This window comes from Lampetra planeri, chromosome 2 (assembly GCF_965212315.1).
Source record: "Lampetra planeri chromosome 2, kcLamPlan1.2.h2, whole genome shotgun sequence".
In the NCBI taxonomy this organism is placed as follows: domain Eukaryota; kingdom Metazoa; phylum Chordata; class Hyperoartia; order Petromyzontiformes; family Petromyzontidae; genus Lampetra; species Lampetra planeri.
This window is the reverse complement of record NC_136108.1, coordinates 35,947,517-35,971,281: the sequence shown is the minus strand read 5'-3', so window position 1 is coordinate 35,971,281 and position 23,765 is coordinate 35,947,517. Positions and strand designations below refer to the sequence as shown.

Below are 23,765 nucleotides of genomic sequence, written 5' to 3'. Positions count from 1 at the left end.
TTCCTTCAGCGATTGGCCACGGCTGCTGGTGATGGGGACTTGGGAAACGAGACGACGGGAGGGAATTGCAAAGTGGAGCAGTGGAAGACGCAGAAGTAGAAGTGTGGGTGAGCCGCAACGTGGTGGCGGTTGCACACACGGCGTGGATGAGACGAAGCGGCCAGTGTCTGGTCGACCGAGTCGACGGTAGGGTGGCGGGATCGATGAGTGGTGTTCATGAGTAAGTAGAAACATTTGTTATTGCGCTCTCTTACGAGTCCAGTCCATCATGAATGCGGTAGCCAGAGCAGTAGCCAGGGTAGAAGCAGCAGAAGAGTGATGAAGAAGCGATGGACTGCCGATCTCGAACGCGGCGCGGCTGAAATGACCACCTCGTCACAGTACAGGTCTCGTCTTTATTAGATAAAACAGACATCCTAAGTCGTTTCTTTTTTTGTACAGAGACATCGAGAGCCAGCACCTCCACTCGGGCCCACTCCGCTGTGCCGATGGGAATGCTGCGTTATTTACATCAACATTTACAAAGCACTCGCACGAACACAACATCCAGAACGATAACTTTGCATGAACAGAACGTTTAGAAATGTATACGACCCTAACACGTGGCTTCGCAAGAGCTTTCTACGCAAATCGTAAATGGTCAGCGTCGTTTATTTTTCACGCTTTTTGCCAAGAAATAAACCACGACGGTTCTCGAAGACGTAAAACATCCCACTCAAAATAAAAACAAGATGTTTAAATTGTAGATTGTTTACGGGTTATCCTAAATACATTTCCTAAAAGGGGTCAAGGGTTACTTGTGTTAGAGCGTTTGGAAGCCGAGTGATGCGCACACACGCGTGCGCAAAGCTTGCTATTTTAAAAAACAAACAAAACAAAACTATCCGCAGACATCTCTGTGCTGTAGCATGAATGCGTTATAGTATTTGACACCATCCACGATCACACGAGGCGTGCAGTCAGCGCGTATACAGCACAGGTGTGTGTGGGGATGTGAACGGTGACGCACACATCGGCAACTCTGTTCCAGGCGAAACTCAACACCGCACACCTGCACAGTTTGTGTGTGTATATATTAATAAAGACGGCAACACGCTACTATGCTAAATGAAAATGCTCTCCGTGTGGTTCGCTATTAAATATAGTGGAAGTGTAGTACATTGAGGTATTCAGAATAATGCTGCTACAGAAATATAACATTGAGGGGGTCACGTGGTTGAGAAGCGTCTGTGGCATCACCACGAATGCTGCGAGCGAAAGGCGCTGCCACCACCCTCGGTCACCCGACGGAGAGCGTCAGCGTGTTCACACATCGCCACGGCTCCGATTGGGATCGTTCCCGTGGATGCGGCGCGAGGAGCCGCGTGCCTGGCGACAGCGGCGCGCGTCTTCCGGTTCCGAGCGGTCCCCGCGGAGAGGGTGGCCGCTCGTCGTCGTCGTCGATTTGTTCATCGTTCTCCGACTTCAGGACGCACGTTGAGTTTCTGGAAGGTTTGCGAGTCGGCGAGTCCGTGTCGGTGTGCGCGCGTCGAGAGCACTTCGTATTTCGTGGACCACCAGACTCAAAGAGGAGCACTCGCGAAATCGCAGGGCGAGATCACGAGCCGTTAACGGTCTGCACCTGAATACTGCTCGACAAAGTATCTTCCATTTTACACGCCCGACCACCAGCACGAGGTACTTGCGTCGTACCGACAGCGATGGACATTGGGTACAGGAGGGACCCTGCTGCCTGCGCGTGACAAAACGAGTCGCTGCGTCTACGCTCTGAGATGGACACAATACTGATGTTTGAAGTACATTTGGCAGTAGAGACGAGCAATTCAAAGGGACTTAACATACATACGCGAATACTTCACGAGAAGTTCCAGGCTGTTTGGTTTGGACCAGGAGATTACATCTCTCGAATGGAAACAGAGAAAAGCGACCGGTAGGGTTTCCGCAGTTGCTCTGCGTGTCTCTCCCCACGGGCGTTCGGCTCGTTCGGCACACCGCCAGGCACGAGGTCCGACGTTTCGCTCCAGGTGCCAGCAACATGTTTTTCATCACGTGGAGCAAAACGTCGCATATCGTGCCGAACTGCGTGCGGAGTGACACGAAAACGCTTCGGTAGAGCTTCCAACTCGAGAAACGACGGACAAAACATCCGCACCTCAAGTTGTCCTCTCACGCGAGGTGACTTTACCGTTCCGATTATTTATCACCGCTCACAACAGTTCAGTTCCTTTCTCTCTCAACAGAATCTCGCGCGTGGGCAAGGACCGAGTGGCCCTGGCGTGCACAGTTGGCAGAGCAGTAAATGCTGAATTGTGAGCACAGTATTTGACTCCCAAGAGCACAAGACCCTACGAGTTGCTCTTCAGCTTAAGCACCTTTACAAAATAAAATTAAAAGTCCCATGTAACTTTATTTTACGAGAAACAAATATTAACAGATGTTGTTGTTGTTGTTAGCATATTGCTGTTTCATTGAAATGCTGATAAATCGTTAGCGGGGTATGTACGCGTATATTTATTACTGATGGAAACATAACAGTGCTTTGCCATTCCGTAATACTGTGCGTCTCCCTGACGTGCATCAAATAAGCGTGGTTTCACAACTTATACGCAAAAAAACCCTGTTTGAAAAAAATAACAACAATAATAATTTAAAAAATAAACCGTCCGCCACAATGCCGTCAGACTGGCTCGAGCAAACACAAATGCAGTTTTTTTTTCCATCGCCGCAGTACAGTTTTTACACCAGGGGCACAACTAAAAAGCATAAACTACTCTCTTGCCTGACGAAGCGACGCGCCAACCTCGGCTGGCACCGGCGGCAATTTCCTCGTCGTTTTGTTGTCTTTGGGTCGCGGTCCGTAGCACGACGACGGCCTGTGCAGCTTCAGCACGAGCCTCGCTCGATCTGCGGATCTCACGCGCAGAAGTCGCTCTCAGCCTGCCTGACTAAAGCAGTCGACACATTCAGTTGACTCTTTAGTTTTTCAACGTTGGCGTGAGGACCGTGCAGTTTCCCGTCAATTTTTTTTCATCAGGTCAGCCAATCAGGGAAACTCGGTTCATCCTTTATATATACATGTACAGTCTGGTAAATTTACCATGTGCGGTCTTCCTCAGCGCACTGCTTGTTAAACGATCACCGTCATGTCACGCATTGGTCTTTGGTGGGGAGTCACAATCGGCGCCGCGCTTCTGTGTTGACAAAAACAAATATAACTAAAATGCATCGTTGACGAATATTTTTGTCACTAATTTCGCTCGTGACATGATCGCTGGCTAGCAAATTCTCGCGAAGGGCCACGAGATGAGAAGACTGCGAGTCCCAACACCGGAACGAGATCCTCAAAGGAAACCGCTCCCCCATCGAGATCAAGCACGCAACGCCGCCGTTTCGTCTCGTCAATTAGGCAAAGCTGCGATGGTTTTAAGTGGCAACGAATTCTACAAGGTTATAGATAAACGACGCCACCGACAAAGTATTTCATTGTAAGTAATCACGGACAAATATAGTATTAAAGCTGCTCGTCCTCATGGCGTGAAATACATTTCAGTAAATGGGTTTATACGAAAGGAACTTTCATCAACGGGTTGTGTGATATGTTCAAAGGTTTTTTGTGTATATTTTATTTCGCCACGGGAGCTGGCAGTGAAGATGTGACGCACATCTTCTCCGCATCGTCTCCCAGCCGGAGGGGTCCGTGCCATCGTTTGTGTGCCAGAGCAATCTCTGCACAGCCCTTGTGTTGAGTTGGTTCGAACTTGCGACTTTCAGGATCCTAAATAGACCCGACAAACATGACGGACTATGAATCTCTTTGTGAAATGAAAGGGAGTGCGCTAAAGGCAGGACTTGCCGCAGTGCGAGAGTGCCCGACTATTAATGTGGAGACATTGCGACTCTTAAATGCGCCTCTTCAATGTGCTACGCTGTGTACATTTACGGGGGTGAAACATCAGTAAACTTAATCTGCAAAAAAACATTCTCGGCCGCGTGACTTTTAAAACGGCCTCCACTTGTTTTTAATTTAATTACTCCAACACGTGACCCAATCGTCGTTCTGCCGCTAACTTTACTTCAAACGAGACCGAGATGAAGAAGGACCTTGAGATGCAAGGCACTCTCACTTGGGCAGGGGGCGAGGGAGCTGGAGGGTGCGGCAACGGCGGGCGGGGAGCAGATGGACGTTTATCTCGACAATTTGCTTTCTGCGTATCTTTTAAGAGTGGTATCACCTTTTTTTGTCTCAGCCAGCGTTAATGTAACGTACAAACATGACAAAGGAGATAGGTAAATGCCTTCGTTCTCTAAGAATGGACACAGCAGCTTTAATGAGATGTTTCAAGGATGCGTTATGGTTGTTTACTCTGGCTACTTGAACCGAATTCCTGAGTGAGGTGTGCTGTACCCAGAGGTCGGTTCCACCATTGTACTCAGTAGTGGCTCTGCTTTTTCCTGATTAAGCTCGTGTTTCAGAATTTCTCAAAATTTTCAGCTTCACTTATTTTCCTGGAATGTTAAAACAAAATCAAGTAATGCCATTTTTCAGGTAAATTGTGCAAATTTAAGAAACGGGCGAGTGTGGGCTAGCTTCAGATCACACTTCTCTCGGAGCTCGTCTCCTACCCATGAGCAGTGGCGATCCCATCTCTCGATACCATCAGTGGTTTGGTGAGCACCGTGATTGTGCTAAAAACAGGAGACACACACACACATCTTTCAACAGTTTTGTGTTTGTTTGTTATCCCGGTCGTCTCGCTAAAGTGTCATTCGCGCCGTGATTCAAACTCGTATTTCCATTGGCAAGGCACCCCGGAGCCCGGACATAATCACAGAGTTCACGTCGGCAGTTCTCGTTCGCTACGTCCGTGGGATTCCTCGTTCCTTTCTTCGCGCCTGCCCTCAGCCCCCGTCGCCGCTAACCGAAGAAGGGATCATCGCCGTCGTGCGCGAGGCCCTCTGGCACCAGCTGGTCGGAGTGCACGTCCTGCCCGCAGCCAGGCTCCCTGGCCGCGACGGCCGCCGCCGCCGAGAAGTCGCAGGCGAACCACGGGTGGTGGAGGATGTCACGCGCCGTGAGCCGCTCGCTCGGGTCCCTGCGCAGCAGGTCGCGAATGAGGCAGCGCGCCTTGGGCGACAGCGCCTCGGGGAGCGCGTACTGGCCGCGGCGGATGCGCGCGAACAGCGCCGTGGGCTCGCTCTCGTGGAAGGGGTACTGGCCCACGAGCATGGTGTAGAGCATCACGCCCAGGCTCCACACGTCGGCCGCGCGGCCCGAGTAGCGGCCCGACGAGCCGCCGGCCGTCAGGATCTCCGGGCTCACGTAGGCCGGGCAGCCCACCTTCTCGGCCAGCGAGTCGTCGTCGCTGTGCAGCACGCACACGTCCTCCAGGCCCTCGAGCCGCAAGCTCATCCTGCGTGCACACGTGAGGCTTTCATTATAAATAGGTAACCTTTTTTTGGCGTCGTTTGTTTTTAGCCTAGCTCGTGATATCGGACTTAATTTTAGTCGGGCTCGGGCCCCGTAAATGATCTGGCCGAATGGTTGCTGTGAAACCCTCCACCACCCGACAGAGCCAAACAAAATGTACGGGCCACTTGGTGTACAAGCGTTTAACGCACAAATCATAATTGTATCTCGAACGCTCTTCCTTCCGATATTACAAAGCCACAGGAGCTCTGCTGCACTGTTAAATCTAAATTGAAAACCCATTTCTTTGGCACTGCTTTTTGTGTTTGGGTTGTTGCTCATCTCCCGCACCTCCGATTAGCATGGTTAACTACGTACGGTGCGAAAGAAGTTCAACATACATACGTGTCAGCTCCTTCACTAGTGAGTTGAAACACAATTTTCACAGCCATATTTATGTTCTTGCTAAATCTGGTTGAAAAGAGTGAAAGGTTCCGAGTGAAATGCTTTTCAAGGTTTCAAACGATGCAGACAAGGTCAGTAAGGGGACGAGGAGCGGCAAAAAGAAACGCTGAGGTCATCGTGAACAAAAAACATCGGTAAATAAATAAATAACGAGTGAAACCCAAAGGACAAATGGTGAAAAACAAAACATCGTTTGGGATGATCTCAACAATGATGCAGAGGTCGATGGGTGGATCAGTTTTTAATGTGTGTGCAACTCAAGTGTGATTCAACATCTTGCTAGGATCTCATCTCCATTCCTCCCCTGAAATAAGCCGTAAGTCAGTACTCTTGGTATTAATGCCATTTTTATATAGTGCAAGACTGTGTTTTACTTACAGATATAGTCTGCCAGTAGGTGACAATGCTGATATGTGTTTTTTTCCCAATGAAATACTTTGCGGGTAACTTTTGAAATTTGGCAAATTTGGACCTTGACATTCATTGCCTATTCCCTTTCACCAACGTCACGGGATCTTGAACATCCACAGTGAAGGGGATGTGTGCTATGGGTAACACCCCCACGAGGTTAACCGGGGCAGCCGCTGGGCTCGAACGATGACAGACAGCAAACGCGCTGCCACTCGGCCACGTCACCGCCCCAAAACAAATGATCATCTGCCGCTCGGCACAACCTTTTTGATCGTCAGTTTAACACATAGGCTTTCACCACCAATATCATCCGTAATAGAGGTTCCATAAGAGAAGGACAAGTTGAAAGGGCTCGCATAATGCGCATGCATAATGTACGTTGGCTTATTAATCCCCCCCACCCCCCCCCCCCCACTTTGCGCAAGAGCGCAGAAGCGTGGTCACCACATCTACGCCTCTATATAAGGAACGAAACAGGTGGACTTCTCCACAAATCTGGCTCTCGCCTGATGAAGCTAGTAGTAATTACTGGCGAAACGTCGTACTCAGATTGTAAATGTTGTGGCTTGGCTCTCCAACACACCGGTTAGTGCTGTACTAGTGACGAATTGGCCACGTTCTGTTTACGTGACAACCCTTACTAGTTGGCTGTGTCGGGTGGTGGCGGGTTTTAACGACAAATTTATATACAGACCAAAATTTTAAAAAACCCTCTGTTATGGTGTTTGATTGTGCAAGTTTAACAAATGTGTGCAGGCAGTAAGAGGTGATACCCCCTTCTAAGTGATGTGTGTGACATCTATAGCAATGTGCATGGAAGAGTAGGCCAAAAACCCCCTTGAGGTGCTCTCTAGTGGAGGCCATTCTGTCAGCAGTTGCGTGAGCGAGCACTTGCAGGGCTGCACCTTTGCTACCTGTTGCACAGCAATGGCTTCGAGAGCAATTCCACCGCAAATTAATTTTGCCGAGTTAACTCAGCAGGCGGCGAAAGAGGCGACAGTCGGATTTCACACAAAAGATCGCGGCTCTGCACGACAGCCCCAGGAGTGAAGCGCGCGAAGCGACATTCCAAAGTGGTTGGCAGCGGCCCCAGGACGTGCCAAGATTCACAATCCACGCCTGGGCGCACTTCACCCAAACCGTTTTGAAAATGTTACATAAACATTTCGTGAAACCGGCAAGGATTTCCAGATTTCTGGCTCCAGGCACGATGCCCCAGGACTGCACTCTTAGGCCTCGCACGTCGCGAATGTGGCAAAGGGCGATATTTCTCGAGGGATGCTCTTTTGCCGAGAAACGAACAAAGGAGTGATTATTTCCCGCCCGTGACCACCCCCTCTGCCTCTTCGCCGTCATTTCAAGGGGACACCTTTGTTTGCTCTTAGATTCGGTCCCGTGCGTCGCCGCAATACGACAAACGTGCGCTCGCGCGATCCCGCGTTCGCCATCATGTCATTTCAATACGCGACGACCTTGCAGGTGCCCCATCGCGGGGCCATCGCCGTACGCGAAGCAGATCCGCTAATCTAATGGCAACGTGCAGTGCACCGCAGGACTTGCCGACTTGAGAACCAGGGGAAGCTTTGTCAACCACAAACCCCAACAAAAAAACCGCAGGCGGCCTGCGAAGGAGGACGCCTCGTATCCCCGAGAGAGAGAGAGAGACGGCACGCCGAGCCGGTGGCTTTCCCCGCAGCGCCTGGGCCCCTCGCTCGGTGCGCTGACGGCGCTCCTCTCGCGTGCACCACGGCCACAGCTCCCTCGCTCGCTCTCAGCACCGCGCTCGGCCGAATCCCAGCATTTGCATTTGTTGTACAAACTCCGCGTGGCATTTTAGTAATAATAATGCCGGGCTCCTGAGCCGTTCGTTTTTTTGTTTGCTTTCCCCCGAGGCACATGTTTGCACTTAAGTCTCCGTGGCGCAGGCGCAGTTATACAAGGCAGTACAGTAATTGCTCGCCAGTAGCCAAAGGGAGCGCACGCACAGGAAAGCCTCTTTGCCTCACCACAGGGTGAAGGTCATCAGTTTCCAGGGCTCAGCCGCCTGCACGAGCTATCTGATTGGCGGCCTGCAAGCTCGCTCGACACTCACATTTTCCATCGCCCGCTACCCTACATGGCAATCCAGTCCAGTCCGGTACAACCTGGCTCCGGGGCTCTCGAACGCGGCACGCCGAGGTCCGCGCGTTCCTTATTTTGTCGCCGGCGTCAAGTCCCGCTCGCGTTTCAGGGAAGCACGTCGGATGAAGGTTGCCCCGTCGTTTGTCGGGATCGTGGCCGCCGGGGCACGGCCGCGCATCTCGGTGACTCCGAGGATGCGCGCGAGGTCCCTGCGGGGGCCGCGTGGCGTCTCTGAATTAAAGTTTCGAGCGTGCGCAGCAACGAGAGCGGTCTTCGTTCTTCGGCTTCCCCCCACCCCCCGTTTTTTTTACGAGCCCCGGAGAATCGCCCAGGATCAACTTAGTACGTCACCTCTCTCCACCCAGCGCGATTCCCAGCGCGCACGTCAAAAACGCCAAGGCAATCGGTTCATCCTGTACCTGACCGGCTGCCTTGATTTGCTCTTCAGAAATCTGCTGTGGCAGCTGTTACACAATGTGCCGGTGCAGGGAGCAGGGCGGCACACACGTGGTAGGGCATTAACAAAGTGCTGGGCAGAGTTGGTAAGCCTCTTCCCATCAGCTGATTTCAGCAATCAATTACCTAAGGCTTTTTATTCTTATGCCCATGTGTGCATCAGAGTAAGTCTTTGAGAAAACCCAGCATTATGCTAATCTCTCGAGTTGGCCTGTTTCTCCGTTGAGTCATTTCCTGCATAGCTTGGCGAGAAAAGCAATACGCGAGAACATCTGCTGGCCAAACACATTCCTTATCAAGCACGCTGCCAAGTCGCTCTTAAAGGGAATTGGGCACAGCGGCAGATCTCAGGGAGACCAGTCTAGTACAGAAGAGATATTCAACCAAACATTCATGTTTGCTGCAGCTGGAATTTTTTCCCCCGCTTCGGTGCCAATTGAATGCGCAACAGTTTGAAAAGTAACCCACAGCTGTCAACAATGCATAACGTGTCTGCAGGGATGACATCATAAACCAGGACCACACACACACGGCGGTGACGACGCTGTAAACATTTGTCTCAGCTGTGCCACCTGGTCAAGGAACTGGGAAAACAAACATGCAAGGCCATGTAAAGCGCGCGAGCAACCGAGCGTGCGAATGACGTCAAGTGAGCAGCGGCACGATTAACTAAAACATATAGCCCAGCTCAGAGGTCAGAAGGCTGAGGTCAGAACGCTGAGTTGGCACTGATGAGACCCTTGGATTGAATCTGGGTTTCAGCCACCTGTGAGTGACCTGGGTTCCCTAGTTTTTGATTGATGGTTCTCGACCGGTCACCGATGGTTGCACACACACACACACAATCGTAACCTTAAATTTAGTTCTGCACTTCATGTGGATAAGTTCTGGCTCTGAGACTTAAACATATCAGATGGCAATGGCCGGTGGGGAAGTGTGTGGACCAGAGGTCAGCTGAAGGTATCTCGGAGGTAGCTCTAAGATATCCACTTTTATCATGAATTGACACCGATAGCACATTCGGGAAAAAGCTGGGGAACTACACACGGATCAGTAACGCTTTCCAAAATGCGTTTTTTTCTTGTATTTCACGAGTGATAAATACGCCATCGCAAATAATCATGTCATCAACAGTGGAGGTGAGCGCGTGGCGCGTGACGTCGTTCGATGACGCGCACGCCGTGAACCCGCTGACCCGCTGTCGCCACGATTCATCACGAGAAATACCTGACCTCGTGTTACGGACGGACAGAGCCGTACCAAATCAACGCTCTCATCCCGAGTGGGAAAGCAGCAGCGAGGCAAGGAGGGGCGGTGGGGGCGCTCCTCACCGGTCCTCATCACGGAAGACGAACTTGCGCAGCTTGAGGTCGCGCAGGACGATGCCGTGCTGGTGGCAGTGATCCACGGCCGACACGGCCTGGTGGAAGAGGCGCGCCGCCTCCTCCTCGGGAAGCCGCTTGCAGGCGCGCACGTGCGAGTGGAGGTCGCCGCAGCCGCGCTCCAGGAAGGCGTAGGCCCAGTGCTCGCCCAGCAGCACCTCGTCCACGCACGCCACGCTCTCGTGCGGCGGGATCCGGAAGTAGGCCGCCAGCGAGTCGCGGTAGCTCGCCACGTCGAAAACCTGGACGCAGAAGTGCGGCGCAAGGGTCAACGACGCCGCTCTGTATCCACGGGACCTTTGCTTGCGAGTGTCAAAATTATGGGGGGAAAAGAAGAATAGGCTTTACCCCTTCTGTCAATAAAACAGTTGTGTTAAGATGTTCAAATAGATAACTGCTGCCCACCACGTGGCCCCGCGGCAGTCTGTGGCGCCTGGTGAAGCGTGGAGGTCGCCCACCCGGGCACTATCCCTGCTTTAAATAACACGCGCTAATACGGTGCGTATTAAAAACACGCGCTAAGAGCTCACCTTTCGATAATCTAAAAATAGAAATAGGCAAATTCAAATGAATGAAGTTGGTTATCAGATGCTCTATGATGCCGGCTTCAATTATGCACCATCACGCGAGCAAAGGCCACCACATTCAGAAACAAGGCAAAGGTGGAGCCCTGCCATTATTCCCACCACTGCCAGTGGAAGGGCCTCCACTAGAGAAGCTCTCGCGAGCTTTTCTAGAGATTATAAGGCGAACTATCCCACTCTGTTCCCCACCACACGTGACTTTCCAATCGACTGCGGTGCATCCATTGACACTGCTGGTGCTGGGCGGACCAGATGCACTGCGGGGGATTGAGGAGGCTGCACCGTTGTTTCAACTACCGTGCTCGGAGATCGAACCGGCGACCTCTGCATTGCGAGTCCAGTGTACTGTTAACCGTTACCCTGCGGCCGCATCCCCCGATGTGTTTACGCCTCTCTAAACGCCGCTTCCGAGGGGCACAGCATTTTGTGGTAATTACCGTTCATCACGGGTTGCCAAATCGGGCTTAAACAGAACCAGAACGCCTTGGCTGCACGGGGAGAGAGCCAGTCACCATCGTGCACTAAGAGCCGCAGCGAGGCGAGTGTAAGGGGCAGATGCGGGAGCAGGTTCCTAACAGGCTGTCTGAATAGCCGAGGCAGTCTTATCTGTATGCGTGGGGTTTACTCTCCCCGACAAAACGTTTCCTCCCACGCGTAAAGCTATTCGAAAAGGAATTTCACAAACAACCGAAAGCAGGATCGTTCTAAAAAAAACCCAACCAAACGTCTCGAGACTCGCTGAGGCTTTCCCAAGTAAACAAAGAAGTATTATTCATATTGATGAGTCACGACAAAATAGTTTCATGGAATGAAAACCCGAAGCCATGTAACATTTAAGTCTTATATAACCCTTTAGACTGGGCAAACTTGTCACGTGCGCAGCTGCCGATGAGAGGTGCTTAACCCACGGTCCGGCGGGGTCACGGGTCATCTTGGTGCCGAGAGGTTGCGGGCGAGCTCTCGGGTTTTTGACGAAGGCTGCGCTCGGCACGCGGCCTGCAGGGTTACCTGGAGCTCGTTAACCAGCGGCCGAATCAAGGGCGCGCACCTGAATCTCATAGCGTGCACGAAAATGCCTTGAGGTTCTGGCGAGGCGTGAGTTATTAATAACGCCGCGGCGGAGACGCGAGCCGTGCCACTCATGCGGAATTGTCGTGACATGGCACTTGGCTTAGCGATGGGCTTACAAACGCTTCGGTCCGACTTGAATGACTGCGAGATTGCGCAGTGCCACGTCAGATGCCGTGAGCGTAACGCACCGTGTTAATGTTATTTAAAAAGCTCAGCACGTTCGTCAGTAACATTGCCGTACAAGGATATATATATACATATATACACACATGTACAAAACAGGTGACATTTCGGGCAATGGACAACCATCATAGCAGAGAGAAAGGCCACTGCCCAAAATCATCTGATAGTATTATGTTTTCCTTTTTAGGGCAGCGCTGTGGGGTGAATGTGCTGAGCTTTTGTTATTTGTGCTTGTGAACCAGTATCAGGAAAAATAAATGGGTATGATTTTTTTGTATTTGTTGAAGCAGTCGCCAATTGGGACTGGACCTTAACATTGTAGTTCTCTCGCAGGGGCAAAGTGTCGCTGTTACACGTTTTGAAAAGCGTACAATGCAGGGCACGTGTTATGTTTGCTAATTGTAAAAAAATAAAGCCAGGAAAGAAAGGTTTTATTTTATTATTGCAAACGTGAAATGTCACAACGGACCAAAAAATAAATGAGGGGTTCGACTTTGGGGTGGAAGTAGATCAAACACCTACTCCAAAAAGCATGCCAGGAATGTGAAAAACAATAACCACATTCTTAAAGATGAATTGCAAAGGCAACTGAAACCTGCCCTCCCGTTTTATTATGAGAAATGCAGGCACTAGAGGGAAATGTGGTATGACTCCATTTCAAATGTCAAACAGCTGGGCACCTGGAAAATGTAACCGTCAAAACATAATTTGGAAACTTGGAAAAGAAAAGAATTGAAACTTCCATCGTTGAAGCCTTGGACAAATGACACGGTGTGTCATGTATGACTTTGCAGTTCCTTTCGCAATGTCCCTCCTGCATGGATACAATGGCACAGCTGAGCAGGACATGAGAGTGTGCAATTGGCACAACTGAAATGCAAATGTGCCCTGTGACGTTGGTGATACAATACTTCCCGAGATACAATGCTTCCCGAGATAATTCCACCCGAATGTATTATTATGGCAGAGGCACTCTGAAGTCACTGGCTATTAATACAAAGTGTGCCGTTTGTGCTTGCAAACACGACCTTACTAAATCCGTGTTTCGGAATGTTCATTTTGTGAATTGTGCTAAATTACAATCTGATTTTGGTTACCGGCTGTTGTTCATTTGGAGCATTAACTCCGTAAAAAAGTTAGAATTCAATACGATACGGTTACTGTATTACCAAATGCCAAAACTGAACATTGCCGGCTTTATTTGGCACTGAAATTCAGCAGCCTGAAAACCGATCCTTGGCTTCCAACGTGCGGCTACTGCAACCGTTTAACAAGGTCTGCGTTTCCCGATAATGAACGACGAACACGCAAGGCGCTCGCATCAATAACCAGGCGGCTGGCCAGTCCAGGGAACACCAAAGACAATGCATTCGCTTAGAACGTCTTCAACGCACACGCAGCCGTTTCCTCGGCACAAGGGGCATTCAGCTGGCAGTCCCTAACGACAGTGGCGCTATATATGTACGTACGCTATATGTGCGAATGCATGCTCGTTTGTTTGTTTTTGCAACGGTTAGCATGCTGCACTACGAACCCGTCGACCCGAGTTCGATTCCTGCTCACAGCCAACAGCAATGACGAATGCCTGAATCTGTCCTGGGCCTCCCCTCGGTAGACTCAGCTCAAATGAGTACCTGGTACGGTGTGTCAACATCAACCACTGGGGAGACAAAGGCGGCCGGGCGTGGCGTTGGCCACCCACCCCTCATGTGCCATGCCGACCTCCGTAGGTGCTCACCAACAGCACATTGCCCTAACAGTTTATCAAAGGCCATACGGGGAATCTTTGTGCGTGTGTCAGTGTCCAGCAAAGCTCATTGTCACGCCTACGGCGCCTGCACACACCGTGTGAGTGCCGTGCCACTGGAACGCGCTGCCACAGCGAGAGTCAGACTCGCGCGCCCGCTCCGCCGTGCATCCAGGGACATTGAACGCCGTGACGCACCACGCGGGGTCCACATTCATCTCAGCGGATTCTGCTTACCCGATTACATTAGCAACACCGCGTGACATTTGGAGCTGATGACCTTTTTAAGTGATTCTACACAAGTAAAAGGGGCAAGGGTAAAGGTGCAGCCTCGCATTTGCTCGCTTTAGCGCACGGGGCCTCGACTGGAGAGCACCCTGAAGAGCCCCTCGAGCGCGGGTTCGTTAAGCCGATCTACAAACAGGATTTCCTTTTTGTACTGTTGCCAAGTGGAAAATGACGGTTCCTTTGCTGGTAATGTTTTTTGTAATTTAGCTGAAGCATTGCATTGTTTTGTTGTCCTTCCCCCGCACCTATGATTAGCGCGGTTGGCTACGCACGGTGCAAAGGAAGTTCAACATACGTAGCAATAGAATTACAATTATACATATTTCTGCTTTAAAACACTGCACTGTGATACGATCTTCCCGGCAAGGATGTAGCAACTGGTGGAACCACTGCTGGCTATCCTCGCAAAAAAAACTACAAGAACCAATCCTGTCTAAAACAGTGATCAATATTAAATCGACAACTTCGTGATGACCACTTGGTACCTGCAAGATGAACGGGCAGGGTTGCCAGCCAAAGAGACAGACGCGTAGACACCCCGACACACACATGGACACACACTTGGACACCCAGATTTATACACCCCGACACACACATGGACACACACATGGACACCCAGATTTATACACCAAGACACAAAGATGGATAGACACATAGGACCATATTTACATCTCAGCTAAAATGCATCGGTCGTGATGATTCGCTGGATTGTTGGTGATGGAGCCATCGCAAACTAATGAATCAAAGCTGCAATTGAACATTTTAATGAAATGAGCTTGGGCAGGAGACGTCACGAGAAGGCATGTCGACCAATGGTCCCGATTAGCAACGAAGTTGCAACCATCAAGGACTGGTACGCGTCCAAGGTGACAACCACCAGATGAGAGATGGAGCAATGAAATCAGCTCATATGCAGGTGCTCTTTGGATCATTACATCGTAGGATTGTGCAAACATTTCTACTGCTTGGGGAGGCCTTAATCCAGCAGTGGATTGATCGCATCTGATGATGATGACTGTTGGTAGGAAAACAGTTTGGCACTTCCCAAATGAGTGTCTGGGTGCAGCACCACCACCACCACGTGACAAGACACACCTGGCGACACGCTGAGTGTCTGGGTGCAGCACCACCACCATGTGACAAGACACACCTGGCGACACGCTGAGTGTCTGTGTGCAGCACCACCACCACCACGTGACAAGACACACCTGGCCACACGCTGAGTGTCTGGGTGCAGCACCACCACCACGTGACAAGACACACCTGGCGACACGCTGAGTGTCTCGGTGCAGCACCACCACCACGTGACAAGACACACCTGGCGACACGCTGAGTGTCTCGGTGCAGCACCACCACCACGTGACAAGACACACCTGGCGACACGCTGAGTGTCTGGGTGCAGCACCACCACCACGTGACAAGACACACCTGGCGACACGCTGAGTGTCTGGATGCAGCACCACCACCACCACGTGACAAGACACACCTGGCGACACGCTGAGTGTCTGGGTGCAGCACCACCACCACGTGACAAGACACACCTGGCGACACGCTGAGTGTCTGGGTGCAGCACCACCACCACCACGTGACAAGACACACCTGGCGACACGCTGAGTGTCTGGGTGCAGCACCACCACCACGTGACAAGACACACCTGGCGACACGCCGCGCGCACACGGCGACCCAAACAGCCCGAGACAGACGCGCCGTGACCACCGCCGCACCTTGCAGACGAGCTCCCTGCCCGTGTGCGTGTTCACCGCCCTCAGCATCCTCTGGCCCTCCAGCGGCTCGAGCAGCACGTAGTGGCCGATGCGCGACGCGCAGACGAACGTGCCGGGGGTGCCCGGCGGCGTGGGCGAGCCGAGGCTGCCGGGGAACGGACCGGGGCTCAGCGCCGCCTGAGAGGAGGACCCCTGCTGCTCGGACGAGCTGCGCCGAGCCCAGCCGCCTGCGCCGGGCGGCGGCCCCGAATCGTCGGCCGGGTCTCCGCCGTGGGTCTTGTGGCGCGCGTGGGGACCCGGGCGGGCGATGGCGATGGGCAGGGAGCGTTGCACGTTCATCTTGCCCACTGGGAGGAGTGGCAGGAGACGCGGGGAGAGCCCGGAAGAGGTCTGGCGTGCAAGCGGACAGAGAGGCAGAGGATTAAGAGTGGGGTGACTGGTGGTGTATTAAATGATGTGCGTCCCTTCGCCGACCCGTGAGTTTACCCCAGGCACTGTGCATTCCTGCCACACTGCGCGCTTGGGAAACCATCGAGGAATTCAGTTCTCATAACCCCCCCCCCCCAGAGCAGATGTGCTCCGCTGGTCAGTAAAGCTGTCTTAAGATAATAGCCAAGCTTGCTGTTATAATGAGTAAAGAGGTAAAGGTGCAGGCCTGCAATTGCTTGCTCACGCCACTGCGGGAGGATGCGCCTCCACTCGATGGGTCTCGAGAGAGGTCATCGAGACGCAATGTCGGCCTCCTCTCGGGAGAGGCACCACACTTGCCACACCACAAGCGACCTGCCGACCGGTAAACATGGTATCGTTTACAGTCCTTTGTTAATCCTCAACAGGATAAAGACCCCCTTATGCACTGTCGGTCGTAGGGTTTAATCGACCATACTTCACCCAGCTGGTCAGTCCGGGTAGGTATAGAGAGACAGAGAGAGAGAAATGAGCCAAGGATGAGAAATCACTCGGCACCGATGAAATTCGTGCGCGGGAATCGAAGGAGGGCAGCCCAGGCGATTCCTCGAGCAGTGCGCTAACTGCTGCGCCACCGCTCGCCACCTCCGAGATTGTATAACGCGACAATAATGGGACGAAGCGGCGCTGGTGCCATCGCACGCATTCGTGAATTGTCTACTATTGTCTACACACGGTCGCGGTGTACGCTGCGTGTGCGCTGCGTGTGTCAGGGATGCGCTGTTCATATACCAGGGACGCGAGAGTGCGTGGAGACGACACGTCACCACCGGGCTACCCTGCACGAGCTGCTAGGCACGAGGGGCATTGTTCTGGCCAGACGGCAGCCAAAGAGAAACAAACACGGCTGGGCATCGCTACCCTTGCCTGCTACAGCACCCGTCTATGTGCACGAGTCGTGGGGTTGGTGTGCATGTGGAGGTGTGTGCTCATTGTGTGTGCACCACTGTGTCTGTGTGTGTGTTCTGCGTCTACTATACACACACCGCCACAATACATACGAGCATCGTGTGTATATCGTGCACACAAACACACACACCGTGCACACCAACACACACACTCCGTGTACACCAACACACACATCGTGCACACCAACACACACACACCGTGCACACCAACACACACACTCCGTGTACACCAACACACACATCGTGCACCCCAACACACACACACACACCGTGCAGACCAACACACACACACCGTGCACACCAACACACACATCGTGCACACCAACACACACACACCGTGCACACCAACACACACACACCGTGCACACCAACACACACATCGTGCACACCAACACACACACACCGTGCACACCAACACACACACTCCGTGTACACCAACACACACATCGTGCACACCAACACACACACACACACACCGTGCACACCAACACACACACACCGTGCACCCCAACACACACACCGTGCACACCAACACACACACACACACCGTGCACACCAACACACACCGTGCACACACGCACATCGCCGTGCAACACAAAGAAACACAACTACAGCACTGTATACACACACACCAAGACATGCACACACATAAGAACACAAGTATATGAACACACACACACACTTGAATACACGCACACGTACACGCGCACACCACAACACGCATACACTCCCCGCTGACACACACACCCCGCTGACACACACCACACGAACACACACACACCCCTGACACACACACACCACGAACCGGCACCCCACGCTGTCTCACCGCTGTCCTCGGTCGCGTCTCCCGTCGTCGTCTCCCGGCTCCTCGCTCCACAATCCCTCCTCCTCCCCACCCTCTCGTCGCGGCTCCCAGCACGACCGCAGCCAGAGCGCAGCACCACCACCACCACCTACAACTACCACCACCTACAACTACCACCACCACCACCACCTACAACTACCACGACTCACACAACCGCTGCGCCTAAAGGCCACGGGGATAGGGACCCTGGGCTGCTGTTGTGTGGCGAGCCGGGCGCGGGAGGAACCGCGGGGGGCGATGGAGGAGGAGGAGAGGGGCAGCTGCCCTCTGCCTCAGTCCGCACAGCGGCCGACCCGGGGCTCTGCGAGTCTCTCACCGTGGCTCCGCGGCTCGGAGCTGCAGCTGGGAGTGCATTGCATCACCGCTCAGCTCGCTCGGCCCGCTCCCAGAGCCCGGCTAGCTGGCAGGCGATGCGAGCATTTGGCGAAAGGCTCCCTCCATCCTCTCTCGAGCCTCCCTCCCTCCCGTCCTCCCCTCCCTCCCTCGTCGCCTCTCTCACACGGGCGAGCGCGAGAGAGAGAGGGCGGCAGGAACCCACCGCTATCTTGATCCGGCGAGGAACCGCCTACCCCTCGCCTCTCCCCCGTCCGCCCTCTCTCTCTCTGCCTCTCGCCCGCCTCGCTTCCTTCCACAGACTCCTGCTGCTGCTGCCCTGCGCCCTGCCACCCACCCAGTCGAGCTGTCACCCCCCTCCCCGACCCGAACCCCACCCCGGGACAAGAGCGCTTCTGAAAACACCGACGGCGCGGGCGGTGTTCTGCACCAGCGCCGCTACCGCCGCCCTCTCCTCCACACTCGGGAAACAAAGACAAAGGTGTAGACTCGTGTAGTCTCTTGACTGCTGGGGAAAGGGCTGTCCGCGAGTACCTTGCGTGGTGCGGTCAAGCAACCACGCCCGGCCGCCTTTGTTTCCCCAGCGCTGTTGCGTACACACGACGAACCAGGTGCTGGACTCGCTTAAGGCTGAGTTGACCTTGGGGAGGTACACGGCCGGTTTAGATAGAATCGTTCGCCAACGATGTTAGCCGTGGCCGGCAATCGAACAAAGATGAGTGCGTCAACCGCTGCACCACCGCTCCACGCACGCACGCATTACCGCGGGACCATATGCACACGCATCACTCCCACAGAACTGGCTGATGTACTTAATAACGCATCTCCTACTCCACAAAGAATGGGGTGGGTGAAACTCGCATTGAATGAGTCCATGCTGATGACCAGGACCGCGATACTCCAGAAACGATTGCGTGGAGGAGCCTCACACAGAGCGCCCCACGGCTCACACACAGTGGTCCGGAGAGAGAGAGAGCCACTCTCCTCCCGCGCACACCACGATCAGCCCCTCCTCTAGCTCGCACCACAACAATACAAACACCCCCCCCCCCCAGCGTGGCCAGCACCACGCCCGGCCGCCTTTGTCTCCCCAATTGCGATGTTTACACACCGCAACAGGTTCTCGCTTGAGGCTGAGTCGACCTAGAGGAGCCCCACGACCGGTTCAGATAATCGTCACCGGTGTTGGCCGTGAGCGGCACTGGAACTCGCGTGGCCGAGTTTGCAGTGCAGCGCGGCGCTAACCACTACGCCACCGCTCCCCACAAATACCTTACACACACACAGAGAGAGAGACTGTCACACCACCAACCCCACCGCTCACCCTGCACGCACGGACTGCCACATGACCTCTGACCCACACCGCGATGGTGCCCTCTCCGGCCCTCAGCACCCCCATCTCTCTCGCTCTTTCTGAAGGAGCTGCCGCGTGTTAGTAGAGTCGACCACGCGCACGGGAGTCGGCGCACAGCCTTGCATTGTCGGGAAGTACAGTACTGGATTATGTAATTTAATGTGACTTGAAAATGCAAAAAAAGAAAAGTGCTGCCATAAGTACAAGGGAGAGTGGTGGCGAAGTGGTTTGTGCACTGCGCTGTGGACCCGGACATCCATTAACCAGCAATGACCAGCGTGGTGAAGTATGGTCAAACAACCCCATACGACCTACACACCTTGGTGAGGCCTTCGTCCAGCAGTACATGAAGAGCTATAAAACAAACACCTCTGAAGGTGCTGACAATGGCACGGTGGGCCCACGTGATCTGAACATTGTAAACACCGCGCTGCAAGCAAACACTGCAGAGGCCACGCGTTGCAGGATCGATCGATCCTCCCCAACGAGCCGGAACCCTCACCTCGTAGCCCACCAGCTGGGACTAGCCTTGCCACTGACCCTACCCCTCACCATAACCATCCGACTAGCCACGACTACCGGACATGTCACTGACCCCTCGGCATCCCCCGAATCCCAGCGTTCGTCATTGCCAGGCCCGCGGGCCTCTGGTGGCCATTCGTGCGGCCCCCGACAATTCACAACGAGCGTAAACGCCTCCCCCATCATCGTGCCGCTGTCAACCCCACAATGGTTTTAAATGCGTGGCGGTCCTCACACCGATGATGTCTTCTCGGCAAAAAGTCCCCCCCGCCACCACCTCTGAAAATGAGTGAAGACCACTTGCTGCCCGCTCTGCCCGCTCCGCGTGTTGTTTTCACCGATCCCGCTTCGCTGGGGATAGGGGAGGGGGACGGGGTCAGGAGGCGAGTTGCGACAGAGAACATTCCTGAGCCCGGCCGGTATGGCCTCGGGGTATCTTTTAACAAAAAAGATCCTTCCACCTCTCTTTCTCTCGATTGCGCAACGTCGTCTCTTGTAAGACGCCACTCGAGGTGTATAAAACTCACACACACGCACAGCACGTACACCCCCCCCCCCCGTCTTCACTCTCTTTCTCTCTGACACCGCATTCTCGGGGGGGGGGGGGGGGCTTGGGAAAGGACAACAGGGCGAGTTGTGTGATGTGTGTGCACTACTCTCTGTGTGTTGTTCTTGGCCGTGTTCAGTCAATAGCCGTCACAGTCAGTTGTCCGGTAACACCCGGATAGACCCCGGGTCTAGCCGGGTCCAGCCGTGACCTCCTGCCACCAGCGAGCCTTCGACGCTTCAAGCGACGGCCTCAACGTGCACCTAGCCTGGCACGGCTACCGTGGGTCGACGTCAGCGTCGCTTCGTGGCGAATGGCGTCTGTTGTTGTGGCTGACCGAGCGGGTTCACTTGACCGATCAGCTCGGCACATCTCCGATATGTTTTCATGGCCCATTGTCTATTGTGGGCGGGTTGATTGGCATGGGTGGCAGTGTCGAGCAGAGGTGGTTGTCTCTGGCCAATGTTACTCCGGAAGGAGGGCGCTGGCGTGCGCCCTGCACCACCAAATGTCCCATTGACCCCCCCCCCTTGGCCCCCCAAGTTCACTCTCCTCCTCAGTGGTGAATCACCGTGAGGGTGGCCCCCCACATAGCAGCTCCACTGCCCCCCCCCCCCACTGCAATCCGAGAAGAGCCAGGCCTGCAATCTGGCTTGACTTTTTGAAAGTCATTCTGCAATTGTACATTTGTCCATAGGTGATGCATTACTTTTGCTATTCACGGTACATTTGCCGCCACGCCGTCTTATGCAATTCAGAAATACATAGTTTATTATGGACGTTGGGTCGATTGTTAACATCGCTGGATTGTGAGAGGTGATGGCGGCTTGGGGAGGCCTTCATCCAGCAGTGGATTGACCACGACTCATGATGATGATTAGAGACGAGTGTGACTGACGTCAATTCTAATGATGACTAGCAAGCTCATACTTGCCACATATATGGTCAGGTCTTTGCTTACAATTAGACAACACTGGAAACCTTAATGTTTGAATTTGCACCTTCAGAAATGATGGCTTAGAGATGGAATAGGTTAATTCATTTTAAAGTTCTACATTGCTCATTTTAAACACTTACAAACACGCGACCTCAATCATCGGTGAACCAGGTAATTTGCTTTCCGTGGGGTGTGACGCTAAAGCCCAGGATGTCAATCGGATGTGGAGGCGTTTCCATTGCAGTTCTATATCCATTTACTGTGCAAGATGCATGAACACGCACACGCTACATAGACGCGATATAAAAGATTATCGTTATCAAAATGGATTGGTTTCACTTGTGATCGATATTTGACCTCAAACTGTGTTTCTGTAAAAACAATGACAAGCTTAAGGCGCAGCCCTGCAATGCCTTGCTCACGCCCCTGCTGGCAGAAGACGGGCCTCAACTACGGTGACATCCACTGAGCCCCGCTACAGGGTGTTTGGCCTACTCTTCCACGCTGGCCGGACTTCACGGAAGTGTTGGCAAATACCCACGCTTTACCACTGGCCTGCGATGTACCCACCCCATCCGTGCTGCTGCGTAGACAGAGAGCTGGGAGGGTTTGACGAACCCGCCCTTTGCGTTAACGTTCGGCTGCAACCGCGGTAACCTTGGGGTAAGCGGTGGGACGCGGATGGAAATTAACCGATAACCACTTACACGTCGCCGGTTGATGTACACACGGAAGGAGGGCAAATTCGCAACAACCACAAAAATAGATGGCCGAATCTCATTAAAACAAATTAAACAATTAACAAGCAACGCGTGTGTGGGATTGAAAATGTCCACACCCCATCCATTGTAGCTGTCCGCTCATTAATTATCATCCGCAACAGGCAGGAATATAAACCAGTATTTATAGGAGTGAAATATAATTTGGAAGAACCGAGGCATTTGCCTCTTCGGAGGATATTTCAATGCCGTTGTGTTGGCATTGTATTCTGATCTGAATAACCGCAGCCCGTGAAGTATCGGGAAGTAATTTCTGTAGGTGAAATAATAATGAATACAGATGACGATTGCAAAAGGATGTGTCGCTAATGACAAGCAACACCTGAATGAAAGATGTTGTAATCGATATTTAAGCTTCTCTCGCTGAGCCGGGATCGATATCTCTCTCTATATAACACGAACCAGAGCAGTAAAGTCAATACGTTTCTCTGGGAATGGCAGGACATTGAATTTGGCAAAATAGCGGTCACACTGCTCAGCCACTCTGGGGTTCTGTGCAGTGCCACTCTGAGCCATTATTGCTGCGGTTTGCTGAGTTGTCAGAATTAGCATGGAGCCTGAGGAGTAGACAATTTTAAAACTCGCTGTGCCCCTTTGTAGTTAGCACGCGTGCTCGTGTCAGTCAGTCAATGGATTGGGGGGGGGGGGGTGTTTGACCATACTTTACCATCTCAGTAAACATGCTAACTTTGGGCCTACGTTGGCATGTGGCTGTATGCACTGGACCCACGTTCCATGTTTACCGGTACTCTGGTGAGTGGGATTCGGCCCAATCCAGTCGTTCCTTCAGTCCTGTCGCCGTGTTTACATAACAGGGGCATACACAAACTAGACACGTGTTAACAACATGAGTATCGATACTATCTGTCTTTGTCTGTCATGCATTCTGATGTACCTCTCACCCCCTGTGTGTCTGAGGAAAGGCTGCAAATCCAATTGCTTAATTGTGCTCATTTGTACCGCCGCCTTACCTGACTCTAGAGTCTCAGCCTTTCCTCCTTCTCCTCCCTTGAACTTCAGACCACCACCACCATCACCCTTTGCATACCCAATTCACCCAGCAAGACACGACGACTCCCTGCACCTGTCTGTTCGCTTCCTCGCTTGGACATTCTGAACTAATTCCGAGCCCCACCTGGGTACCCTATTGTGCCCCGAGCCCCACGCCCTATCAATGAACGATCAACCCCCTACGGTGGCGCAACTCCCAGCA

General features: G+C 52.9%; 1 protein-coding gene across 2 annotated transcripts; it reads right to left on the bottom strand.

Annotated features, from left to right (window-relative positions):
* Positions 1–375: 375 nt before the first annotated feature.
* Positions 376–18,740, bottom strand: LOC144732903 (tribbles homolog 2-like). 2 transcript variants are annotated; one of them, XM_078614576.1, is made up of 5 exons: positions 18,042–18,740; positions 17,040–17,119; positions 15,840–16,229; positions 10,192–10,484; positions 376–5,411 (listed from the first exon to the last, which is right to left on the bottom strand). In XM_078614576.1, the coding sequence occupies exons 3-5, from the start codon at positions 16,176–16,178 to the stop codon at positions 4,916–4,918; spliced, it is 1,128 nt and encodes a 375-aa protein (XP_078470702.1). In that variant the 5' UTR covers positions 16,179–16,229; positions 17,040–17,119; positions 18,042–18,740; the 3' UTR covers positions 376–4,915. The 2 variants fall into 2 exon arrangements, with proteins under 2 accessions (XP_078470702.1, XP_078470696.1); XM_078614570.1 differs by lacking the exon at positions 17,040–17,119 and having other exon boundaries at positions 18,042–18,738.
* Between the last annotated feature and the right edge of the window lie 5,025 nt (positions 18,741–23,765).

What these genes read in the sequence shown, in the direction of transcription:
- LOC144732903 (XM_078614576.1), bottom strand. Translation starts at nt 16,178, where the DNA reads ATGAACGTGCAACGCTCCCTGCCCATCGCCATCGCCCGCCCGGGTCCC. An exon ending in GCAGGGAGCTCGTCTGCAAG is followed by an intron (nt 10,485 to 15,839) that starts GTGCGGCGGTGG and finishes TTCTGCGTCCAG; the next exon opens with GTTTTCGACGTGGCGAGCTA. An exon ending in GTCTTCCGTGATGAGGACCG is followed by an intron (nt 5,412 to 10,191) that starts GTGAGGAGCGCC and finishes GTGTGCACGCAG; the next exon opens with GATGAGCTTGCGGCTCGAGG.